The following is a 13108-nucleotide window of genomic DNA, read 5'->3' on the forward strand; positions in this document are numbered from 1 at the left end:
GGGGCATAGATCAGCTAGATAGTCAATATCTTTTCCCAAAGGTAGGGGAGTCTAGAACTAGAGGACATATGTTTAAGGGGAGAGATACAAAAGGGTCCAGAGGGATAGTTTTTTTTCACTCAGAGGATGGTGAGTGGCTGGAACGAGCTGCCAGAGGTAGTAGTAGAGGCAGGTACAATTTTGTCTTTTAAAAAGCATTTAGACAGTTACATGGGTAAGATGGGTATAGAGGGGTATGGGCCAAATGCGGGGAATTGGGACTAGCTTAGGGTTTTTTAAAAAAAAAATGGCATGGACAAGTTGGGCCGAAGGGCCTGTTTCCATGCTGTAAACCTCTATGACTTACCTGGTTTGACCCAATTAGGAATTATTTGGGGTTCCTGAGCATGCCTAGCTCTCAGTCTCCAATTGAAGTGTAAAATATTGATTATCATGAATGCAGTCATTACAATAAGCTTTATAATTTAAAAACATTGCAACTGATCCATTTGTTTCGGTTGAACCTTACAGAATATCCTGGAGATATGTTCTCGAGAACAAGAATTCAGAACCATTCTCTTCTGCCTCTGTTACTTTCATGCATGTGTCGCAGAAAGGCGTAAATTTGGCTCTCAAGGTTGGAATCGAAGCTATCCCTTCAACGCTGGTGATCTCACTATATCTGTCAATGTCCTTTATAACTACCTGGAGGCAAATGCTAAAGTAAGAGACAATATTTTGATTATTTATTACAACACAATAGACTTTTATCTGGTAGACGGTAAAAATTAATGATGAAAGAAATTAACATTGAAGAGCACAAAACAACGCGATAGGCAAGAAAAGTCACCAAAAGTACAGACTGACATCTGCTAGCTACACACCACAGTGGAAAAATGTATTGGTGCTGATTTTCACCCCATGAAATGAGATACTGTTCAAGTGCAGAATGTAAACATTATGGTCTGCATTCACAAATCCCGTAGGCACAAAATTGAATAGCTCCGGTAAACAGGCACTGGATCAGGATGCATGATGAACCCATACCCTTTCCTTCCAGTGTATTCAGCAAACAATCTTGGGGTGTTTCATCAAAGTATTTAATACTTCACAACTAGCCATTAGGTCTAATCTGAGAGCATTTGTGGCTCAACTGACCAATCAAACTTCACAATTGCTCCCTTTGTTTAGATCCAATATCACTTTTCTGTGATGACCTGTTATGATTAACTAGGATGGGAGTAACATTTCTTCAATAGGATTGTGGATTTAAAGTTAATCTCATACCTACTTTGCTTACAAGCCATGCAAGCCTGACATCCATTTTTAAATTCTCCCCTAATCTTGCTAATAACATGTTTCTCAAATTATGCAATACCAGCCCAAAATAAATAATCAAAATGCTTCATGAAGGTGTCTGAAACATTTCCTTCATGATGCCAATCAAGCATTGCGGGATTTGCTTTCAGTTGAACATTTTCAGCAAAGCAGATCTTATGAGAAATACCGAAAGCATCATTCAGGCCAGACACATCTGTTTAGTTTTCACAGTTTTCCTTCTTCATCTGCTGCCTCTTTGCGTGGTTTCAGAAACACTTCTCTAAACGTTATCACCCTGCAGAAATGTGGCTTTCATAACAATTCACCTGCACTCCAATGAACATGCGCCCTAAAGAGCCAAGAAAAAGCCTTTTAATCTTTGTGTCACAACAGAATGCCTCATTTTTCCACGCAGACTGACAGAAGGGAATAACTGTTTCGCTAAGATTTTTCTTTAAAGCTACAAATATCAGAATTTCCTCTGAGAACCATACACCAATTAGAACCAGATGTGTATCTGTATACATCACCTCAGCATGGTCTAATAACTTAAACACTGAACTCTGTCAAGCTTTTGTGCAGTTTGCTGCAGTCCATGATGTGTTTTTCTATGAAAAGACCTTCCTTCCGTTTTCTGGTACCGATCAGATTCTGACCAGCTTCATAGGCATTTAGTAAGTTATCTTTCTTGTAGATTTCATCCAGGAATTCTGTTAAAAGGCTCAAACCTTCATCTCTATCCCACTGGCTGGCATCCATCTCAGAAAATACCTTGGCCGGAATTCTGCCAAAAAATCCAAAGTGTCGAATTCACATGAAAACTGGAGTAATTCACTCTGGTTTTTTCAGTGGGAGTTCAGAGAAGAATCTCCCACACTCTGTGCACTGCAGAGGCCACCAGCATGAATATCATTTAATTTCAGGGGGTGGGGCCTATCCCTGCTGGAGAGGCTGAAATCAGCGTGCTGAGTGGGCTTCTACGCATGCACCGATCTGTCAGTGCCGAGATCAGCACATGCGCAGAGGCTCCAGCCTCCCGGTTGCTGGTCAGCTCAAACGCTGGCCAGCCCCGTGACCCCCACAACGACGCTCTCCGCTCCCTAATCGCTGGCCCCTTGACCATTCCCAGGCCAGCCTCAAGGCCACCCCGTAGCAAGCACCCACCCTCCCCTACAGTGCCCAACCCCCCCCCACCTGGTTGACCCCCCCAGCCTGATCACTGCCCTCCCTCCACCGATGCCTATGCAGAGTGGCAGTGGGGCCCTGCCCCCAGCATGCTAGCAGGCCCAGAGACTTCAGTCCCGGGCCCGCTAATAGCGTTTAAATTATATTAAAATTATGATTTTAATATATACCCCGCCTCCCTGCCAATTTCCAGCGTGGAGCAGACACCCACTGGAAATCTGGCGCTGAAAGACGCTATTTCGGCGGGAACCCATGCGCAAATCCTCCGCATTGCCCGCTGTGGGATTCTCCCAGCCCACTAAAAAATTAGCACGGCAGGATGGGAGAATCGCAACCCCCCCCCCCCGTTTACCTCTGATTTACTTCAAGTCACAAGGCCTAACCTTGTTTTCTCTTTATCAGAGTTCTAACCTGTGTCCATATATAACCCTCATTCTTCCATTGGTTGCGTGGCTCAGGCTCTGAGAACATTCGGAGGGTAATCATGTCCCATCAATTATACTCACTTTCGGCCATTTTCCACATTGGCCACGAGGATTTTGTTTTTATATCCAAAGAAAAAACGATTATTATTTCCAACCTTAATCTTTAGAAACCATTCTGTGCTGTGATGTTACAACTCAGATGTCATCCAGTTAAACCTAGAACTGGAGTCTAGTCATTTTATGCTTGCAAGCTTTTATTTACGGAGACGTATTGAACATCTCCAACTAATGACCATGCTTATAGCCAGCTCTTGTACATATGAACACAGGTGACTCCCTAGTTCATAATCACTACCTGAATACAATTAACCCGGAATTGACATAAATTCAGGTGGACTGTTGAATGTAATATCACATCACATCATAACTCCATTTTCCGCCTGGTTGCCACTCAAGTTGATAGGCTAGCTGTCTGTTGGATGGGATGGGCCAATGGCAGGAGGCTGCAGTAAAGTATCTTAGGGGTAGTCCCTGACAGTCAGGAAGGTGAAAGGTCAGAGATCAGGGCTTGTGGGGATGGAGAGTGTTGGCCACACTCATCAGGGGCTTGTAGATGTAAGTATGTGGTCGTGGTAGGAGGAGAGAGAGAGAACTACAATTGGCAGAGGGGAGGCTGATGGCTTCCTTGAGGGCCTGGGAAAGACATCGGGTAATCTGCACTGCAATTGTTAACTTTATATTAGGTTTCTAATTCCGCACCATCAGACTTCTACTTAGCGACACTGAGGAGCAGTGGGTGTTAACATCAAGGCCAATCTATCGGCTAAACAACTAAAATTGTACACACAATGCATTTTAAGACTGCAAGAGCTGCCTTTTAACAAAGTTACAGTTCTGGACAAAATTATAAATTTCTACGCAGGGTTTGAAAGAGGCTGAGGCCTTCAAACAAAAACTTTATTAAATCGATTAAACGACACAGCGTGTGAAATTAGATTTCAGCAGGTGCACTGAACAGGTATAGTGGATTGACAGCCGATTATAAACCAAATTCAATTTTCATTTGCAAAGGAAAATCAGACAGGGTGCATGACAGGCAGGCAGCCAATTTACCGTTTCCCAGTTTGCACCCCTACTGAGTTTGAGTTTTACCTTTCGTAGGCAAGAATGTTCATTGAGTAAAATTAATGATGTTGTACAGGTATTTTGATGTTTTTATTTTGTTTAAACCCATAGAAGTTTCTACATCAGAGAGTTGAAAATGGTCCACGATGGTAGTGTAAAACAGGGGTTTTACAAACCAACAGATCATTTTATACCCCACCTGATCATCTCTTTCATTGAATTCATTGCTGACCTCCTGCCTGAGAATTCCTGTGGAGAATTCCTGGAGAGTGCAGTCGATAGATTTCAAATTGTTGTAATCTCTTCTCATTATCCTGGGTTGGCAATTAGAAATCTTTTATCTTTGCCCATTTCTTAATGTAGCCAAATCCATTTGAATCTCAATCCTATGATTGGCAAGGATAATATTCAATATTACTTCCTCCAAAGTCAAGTTCTTGCCTTTTTGTAAAATACAAACTTGCATTTACATCGTGCCTTTCACAAGCTGAGACAGTCTCAGTGTTTTACAGCCACACACATATTTTTCAAGTATAGCCGCAGTTATAATGTAGTTTAGATTAAGATTGGTGATTTGCCACTTTACCATAAGCTGTCACCACCTCAACAGTCTCTCCCTGATGATAAAGGCCATGTTGAAATCAGTCAGATACATCTTCTGTGTTTTCTGTTCCTGTTAAGCTGCAATTTACTGATCACATCTGGATGGCAGTCTGTCTAATATTTTACAGAGGTCAAGAGGCTAATTTCCTGTTTGTTAATGTGCTAAAGCATGATTATTATGATTGGGCCTTGATTAGGTGACTTAACATCCAACTGGGCAGGAACCATGCTGCTTATTTGAGGCTTGCGACCAGGGTGGCATCTCGGTGGTTTGCATGTAAGATAACTGCAAAGGACTCGAATTCTTGACTTTTTGAAAATCACCTTTGTATTCCTTTGGGAAAACCTCAGGTCATGTAGATCGTAAAGAAAAAAATGCCCTTCATTATGTTAACCAAACATGGTTTACATGTGAATATACACAAAATTCATTAGGCAGGCAATGAAGCATTTGAAGAAAAGTAATTGGATACAGCGCATCTGACAGTTTGTTGCACTGAATGAAGAACATCAACAATTAGTTATGATGATGGTAGCTATTTAGGACTTGTCAGATGTACAAATGACTGTATATTTTCCGATATTTGTCATTATTATGAGTTTAAGCTTCCTCCTTCCTTTGACTTTCTCAGTTCTGATACTTCATATACATTTTAACAGATGTATATCACTTAGCGAGTCATGTTTTGATTGTAATCGAGGTTGATTAAAAGTAATTAAATCTGCCTGAGACCGTAATGGTTCATGTAATTTGAATCTGAAATGTGAATAAGTAAACAAGCCACAGCATCTAAAGTGTAAAATATTTTGTGCTGATTTGATTTGAGCAATTTGTATAATTCTAATATTTAATTAAAACAAAGTAGTTAAACAAAATGCATTCTAAAGTAGATTGTAATTTGGAAGATAATTAATTTCACATCCTCCTGGCTTGATAGTGCATTTTTGTCAGCAAAATCTGGCAAGTGCTAATGAATACTGTATGCTATTAACCAGAAGCAGATTATATTCATTAGCCAAACCCAACTTTAAAAATGATGAAAGTGATTAACCCATGCAAGGCTAAATGTGCTTGTCTATAATTTATAAAACATTCACTTTTTCAGATATGTAATTTACATAGTTATTTCATGTTAACTTCTGTCTGAATAATGTGCAGTGAATGAGTCGCAACGTACCATACATAAATTGGAGTTGAATTGTTCAGGAATGTTTAATAAATTTTCAAATTAACATTAGCAAAACAAGAAAGAAAAAGGAACTTGAGATATGCTTATCCCAGGATGGGTCTAGAAACATCCACAGCTGATGTATAGTTATGAGTCTGGAGAGAGCCTTGATCATTGTTGAAGATCACATTAATAGTTGTCGACTATCTGCTCTAAATGATACGAAACTGAACTGTTGAGTGCACCTACTGGGAACAGATTCAGAGCCAGAAAGAAGTTATCACCAGTCTCAGCTAACTCCTCCACGATAGCAAGGTATTGTCCCTCTAATAACTAATAAAGGAATCCTACCTCACTCAGTAATGTATGTTCCACTTCTTCCCAATCAAACACTTCACCCAGGAATCTTGTATTGTTCACTCCAACAAGACCTCTCCACAACCCTTACCATAGTTTAGCCTCGAACACAAACATCACATACATACATCTCTATACCCTATGTAGCCTGCCCACCATCAAGAAAACAGACTGCTTGGAAGAATGAAAGATAACTTAATGAAAGAAAAAAATCCTCATAATCACCACATAAGAGTGAAATTTTAAAAATCAACTCATTCTGCTAAACAAATCTTAGCACACTTATAACGAGCTCTATAGCTGGTGAATGTTGAGAATATTGTGGCCAGTATCTTATCACACAGTCTTTCTCTCAAATTAAACCATTCTGATCAGCAGTATGGGAAGATAATGGCCAGCATTACATTGTCAATGTTTCCTCCATGTGAGCATGCCTCAAAAGGTTTACAAATACAGCCTCCAATCAACATGATAAAAAAAACTACAACCTATTGCATGGTGAAGCCCCACCACAGAAATGTGGGACATGCTCCAGGTGGAGCAGATACTCAGCATCCAGCCTTAAAAACTGCATAACTAGGTCTCCTCTTCAATTCCAAAACACAGCCTCATTGAGAAGGACAAGTCGATACAAGAGAAATGGCAGTGTGCATTATTAACCATCTTACCAATGACCACCTCTAGACATTGGGCATAACCCTTCAGTAACCCTGAATTCTGACCTATCCAAACCTACAGCAATCCTGAAATGTTTATTATTACCATACTAATCTACATAGTTATGAAAACAGACTTATTGGATCAACATACGCTCCTGTAAATATACAGTTGGACCAGAACCAGTCTAAGATTTTTCTCATTTAGAAAAATGTCTCATATGCCACAGTAATAGCTGTCTTTGGGAATAATATTAATTTTTAAGGATAAAATTGTTGGTTTGCTATAGTTCATGTGCACATAAGTGTTTTATTTGTAGTTGAACTTATATTAGACCATATAATTTTGACAAGGATCTAGAATAAATATATTCAAAATAATTATCTTCTGAAAATAATTATATGATTGCATTTTCACATTAGGGGTTACATTGAATTGGTGGGTACAAGGTGAAACACATGCACAAGAAACAGTGTGTGTGTTTGGAATGCTAACAATCTCTTATATTTCCTAGTAACTGAATTGTAACTGGTATGGTTGCACTTAACGATTAAGAGACTAACGTAGAGTACCATAAAGCCTGATTTTAACTTTGCCTGCCCAACAGGGTAGTAGTAGAATGGTAGAGTGAATAATAGATGGTTGGGGGGGGGGGGGGGGCATGTCAAATTGAACCCAGACTGAAGCCTCTGCATTTCTATCCAACATTTTAACTTCTGGGCTTTCAGAACCGTGGTAACTGGCCACTAGCAACAAGCTGGGGCCTCATAACTATTGAAGTGACGGAGTGAATTAAAATCTCTCTGGCCTCACTCCCTGGGGAGCTAGACAATCTCCACTCAATTCAGCCCACACATTCAGTTATCACCCTGAATTAAAATTGGGGCAGTACTTCTGTGGAAAATTATTGATTCAACCTGCTAAATCCTTGGTATGTATGTAAAGAACAAAGAACAGTACAGCACAGGAAACAGGCCCTTCGGCCCTCCAAGCCTGTGCCACTCCTTGGTCCAACTAGACCAATCGTTTGTATCCCTTCATTCCCAGGCTGCTCATGTGACTATCCAGGTAAGTCTTAAACGATGTCAGCGTGCCTGCCTCCACCACCCTACTTGGCAGCGCATTCCAGGCCCCCACCACCCTCTGTGTAAAAAAACGTCCCTCTGATATCTGAGTTATACTTCGCCCCTCTCAGCTTGAGCCCGTGACCCCTCGTGATCGTCACCTCCGACCTGGGAAAAAGCTTCCCACTGTTCACCCTATCTATACCCTTCATAATCTTGTACACCTCTATTAGATCTCCCCTCATTCTCCGTCTTTCCAAGGAGAACAACCCCAGTCTACCCAATCTCTCCTCATAGCTAAGACCCTCCATACCAGGCAACATCCTGGTAAACCTTCTCTGCACTCTCTCTAACGCCTCCACGTCCTTCTGGTAGTGCGGCGACCAGAACTGGACGCAGTACTCCAAATGTGGCCTACCAGCATTCTATACAGCTGCATCATCAGACTCCAGCTTTTATACTCTATACCCCGTCCTATAAAGGCAAGCATACCATATGCCTTCTTCACCACCTTCTCCACCTGTGTTGCCACCTTCAAGGATTTGTGGACTTGCACACCTAGGTCCCTCTGTGTTTCTATACTCCTGATGACTCTGCCATTTATTGTATAACTCCTCCCTACATTATTTCTTCCAAAATGCATCACTTCGCATTTATCCGGATTAAACTCCATTTGCCACCTCTCCGCCCAATTTTCCAGCCTATTTATATCCTGCTGTATTGCCCGACAATGCTCTTCGCTATCCGCAAGTCCAGCCATCTTCGTGTCATCTGCAAACTTGCTGATTACACCAGTTACACCTTCTTCCAAATCATTTATATATATCACAAATAGCAGAGGTCCCAGTACAGAGTGGTTGTCCATGTATTCACTAACCACTACCTTTCCAAAAAAGAAACAAGATCAATGACCCACAGATAAGGTAAAGGGTCAACACGTTAGATGTCACTGACTAAGTTGACTCACTATTCTTTCATTACACTTTTTTAAAAACTTGTTAATGAGAAGTGTGCATTGCTGCCAGCACTTATTGCCCATCCCTAATTACCCTTGGGAAGCTGATGGTGTGCTACTTTCTTGAACCGCTGCAATCCATGTGATGTAGTAACATCCACAGTGCTGTTAGGAAGGGAGTCAGGATGGTGTGTGACTTGGAGGGAACTTGCAGCTGGTGTTGTGCCATGTATCTGCTGCCCTTGTCCTTCCAGGTGGTACAGGTCATGGGTTTGGAAGATGCTGATGAAAGAATCCCTGTTTACTAGCAACTAATAAGAGATGTTGGCTGGGATTTTCTGGCCACGCTCACCCCAAGACTGGAAAATCCCGCCTGAAGTCAACAGACCTTTGTATGGTCCTGTCCCGCCCGCTACGATTCCCGTAGCGGGCGGGACAGGAAATTTCCACCATAATTTGGTTAATAGATCATTGTCCAAGACATTTGGATTCTAAGACAAGGATGGAATCAATTGTGGTACATTTAGTGTGAGCTGAGCTGAGCTTCACACTTGTTCCCAAGTCTGGAAAAAATTCTGCTGAGTAAGAAAATTGTTTGGAAGTAGCTAGACAAACAAGATAAAATAAAATTTATTTATTAGTCACAAGTAGGCTTGCATTCACACTGCAATGAAATTACTGTGAAAATCCCCTAGTCACCACAATCCGGTGACTGTTCGGGTACAACAAGGGAGAATTTAACGTGGCCAATTCACCTAACCAGCACATCTTTGGATTGTGGGAGGAAACCAGTGCACCCAGAGGAAAGCCACGCAGTCACAGGGAGAACGTATAAACTCCACACAGACAGTGACCCAAGCTGGGAATCGAACCTGGGTCCCTGGCGCTGTGAGGCAGCAGTGCCAACCACAGTGCCACAGGACGATCCCACGCAAGAAGTCAAGGTCTGCACTCAAACGAAGCATGAGTTGAAGAAATACTGCAGCAACCATTTTCCTTTCAGTTTAACTAAGATCTGCCAAGAGCTATTCTGCATTTAAATTACATCAAAAGAGGAACATATAGTCCATCCATCCTCTCTACTTTTCACTGGTCAGGTGTAAACTACATCTACATTGGAAAAGCTGGGACAGAGGTATCCAATCTATGGTCAATGAACCCTGTTAATCTACCCCTTGAAACCCAGGTAGTTCATTCACATTTTTACTTAAATTTCTTATTTGCTGTTTATCCTGGATCAGTGCTGTGGGTTGCAGGTTTATAAAGATCTGTCCTTAGGAGCGTTAATTAATTGATGGATAAACTCTGAATCAGAACAGCAGGATTTGGTGTTATCAATCATTTGAAACACAAGCAGATGAATGTTCCTATATGGGGGACAAAACCAGAAAGTTGGACACCCCTACTGCTGCATTCAGCTGAAATTTTGTGAGTAGTTTGAAGAGGGAGCAAGAAAATAAGAAATAACCATGCACTTTCTTCAGTGGCATCAAGTGATAAAAAATCCACAAGCACATACAGGGAATGTATATCAGGAAATTGTGTAGCTGCTCACAGAGAATGGTGAACAGTTGTTTATCAGACTGGTGAGACGGTATATGGTGAGGTTCCCTCGGGATTGGTATTGGGATACTACTTTTCTTGGTCTATATTAATGACACAAACTTGGGTGTGTAGGACCCAATGTTTGATGACACAAAACCTGGAAATATTGTGAATTGTGATAGATTTCAAGAGGATATAGACAGGCTGGTGGAATGAATGGACACGTGGCAAATTGAATTTAATGCAGAGAAGTGTGAGGTGATGCATCTTGTAGGAAGAATGAGGAGAGGCAATATACCTAACTTGTTCCAAAGAAAAGTTCCTGTCCTGAAATATTAACTCAGATTTTTCTCCACAGTTGCTGCCAGATCTATTGAATATTCCAGCATTTTGTGTTTTTATTTCAGATTTCAAGCATCCAGTGTTTTGCTTTTGTGATAAGCCAAATGATACAATTCTAAAGGGGGTTCTGAAACAGAGGCACCTGGGATTATGTGTGCATAACTCATTGAAGATAGCAGGACAGGTTGAGAAAGTGCTTGATAAGGCATAAGAGATCCTGAGCTTTGTAAATGAATTACAACAGCAAGGAAGTTATGGCGAACTTGTCTCAAATCTGGTTTGACTTTGACTGGAGTACTGCATCCTATTCTTGGCATTGCACTTTAGGAAGAAGGCAAAAGTATTAGTGAAGGTGTAAAAAGGTTTACCAGAATGGTTCCAGGGATGAGAGACATCAGTTACAAGGATAGGTTGCAGAAGCTGGGATGATTCTTTTCGGAGAAGAGATGCTTGAGAGTAAACTTGGCAGAGTTGTTCAAAATCATGCGGGGTCTGGACAGAGTAGATGGAGATAGACATCTCCCATTGCTGGAAGGATCAAGAACCAGAATGCACTGCCTGAGAGTGTGGCTGAATTAGATTCAATTGTGACTTTCAAAAGGGAATAGGATAATTATTTGTAAAGAAAAGATTTGCAGGGCTACAGGGAAAAGGCTGGGAAGTGGGACTTGCTCCTGCAGCGAGCTAGCACAGACACGTTGTGCCAAATGGCATCCTCTGTGCTGTAACCATTCTGTATTTCTATGGAATTTAGTGCACCCCCCAGGGGAGGAGCAGGCTGGGAAGTGAGGGAGTCGCTGTATAATGGGGCAGGAAGTGGGCAGGTGGGGTTGGGTCATGCCATGTGGGTAAGCTGGTGGTCATGCCTGAGCTGTTGTAGGTGTTGTGAGTCACTCTTGTTCAGGCATCCTGTGCCCAGTGGAGGGACCCGCCAGCATCAAGGGCTGCTCCTGCAAAAAGACACCCACCCTCTACACCAAGCCCTCACTCTTCCCCACTCCTCCACCTCACCGGGACCTGCCTGAATGGCCACAGCGAGCCTGCCCCATTTACCAGTGGTCTGGGGCTCCAGCAGTAACCTTTCTCCTGTAACCCTCTGCAGTACTGGTGGTGGCCACCGCTCCTAATGGCATCGCAAGGTCCTAATCTCCGACTGGCCAGCAGCTCTTGGAGACGGGACATCTGCCCGCCAGGATTCAGGAGATCCAGCAGCAAACTGCCTGAGTAGCTTTTAATCGCATTGAGGGCTCCTGGATATAGCCACAGAAGGGTTGTCATCCACTCGCCAGCTAATAAACAGACACATTACATCAGCCATTCAAATCCAGACTGGTTCGTTCACACCCTCAAACAATTTCCCATATTTAATCTTGATGTGAGCAAGAAATGCTACAGCACAATATGTGTCCTCAGTCACCAATCTTCCTTGACCGTTGCCTCGATTGACTTTTGTTGTGAGTGCTTTACCGGACAAGTAAATCATTCTTTTATTTAACTGCTATTTTACTGTCTTGAAGCCCAGAAACAAAATTCAGTGAAAACATAAATTTTAAAAATATGCAGCACATACATGATCTTGGTACATTTTCTGACATTATTTTACTCTTTGCAAATTAAGTATATTTAATAAGCATTAAACTCATGAGCTGTCTCTTTGTAATTGTAGGTAGCATACATATACTCCTGACCTCCATTTATTGTTTCCTCAGTTGTACCTGAGTCTGTCTTGGCCTACAGAAAATTAATTTAATAACATCATTGCCAGCAGATGACTCGTGGATACCAGACTCCCAGAATCTAAATTTCAAAAGACCAATATAAAAGGCCCTTTTGCTTTAGATATTCCCACAAATTGGTTTTGTTGTCTTTCATTCACAAAGTCTTAAGAAGGATCTTCACCCAAAATGTTGACCAGCAATTTTAGCATCTTATTTCATTTTAGCATTTGCAGCTTTTTGTTTATCAAAACTACAGCAAACCATAGGAGCAGAAGTAGAACATTCGGCCCATCGAGTCTGCTCCGCCATTCAATGAGATCATGATTGACCTGATATGATATCCTCAACTCCACTTTTCTGCCTTATCCCCTTAACCCTTGATTCCCTTACTGATTAAAAATCTGTCTAGCTCAGCCTTGAACATACTGAATGACCCAACTTCTACAGCCTTCTGTGGTAAAGAATTCCACTACTTCACTATCCTCTGAGAGAAGAAATTCCTCCTTATATCTGTCTTAAATGGGCGACCGCTTACTTTGAGATTATACCCTCTTGTCCTAGACTCTCCCACAAGGCAAAGAATCTCTCAGCATCTACCCTGTTAAGCCCCACTGAGAACCCTATATGTTTCAAGAAGGTTTTCTCTCATTCTAAATTCCAATGA

At 41.7% G+C, this 13108-nt stretch overlaps 1 protein-coding gene across 1 annotated transcript in view; it reads left to right on the forward strand.

The window, feature by feature from the left end:
* LOC144503618 (dynein axonemal heavy chain 11-like) overlaps positions 1-13108 on the forward strand; it is a 383758-nt gene that overhangs the window by 317642 nt on the left and 53008 nt on the right. The window contains exon 75 of the mRNA XM_078228239.1: positions 511-702. Coding sequence (XP_078084365.1) covers positions 511-702 — 192 coding nt within the window. The remainder of the gene's footprint in view (positions 1-510; positions 703-13108) is intronic.

Source organism: Mustelus asterias, chromosome 2, assembly GCF_964213995.1.
Source record: "Mustelus asterias chromosome 2, sMusAst1.hap1.1, whole genome shotgun sequence".
Taxonomy (NCBI): Eukaryota; Metazoa; Chordata; class Chondrichthyes; order Carcharhiniformes; family Triakidae; genus Mustelus; species Mustelus asterias.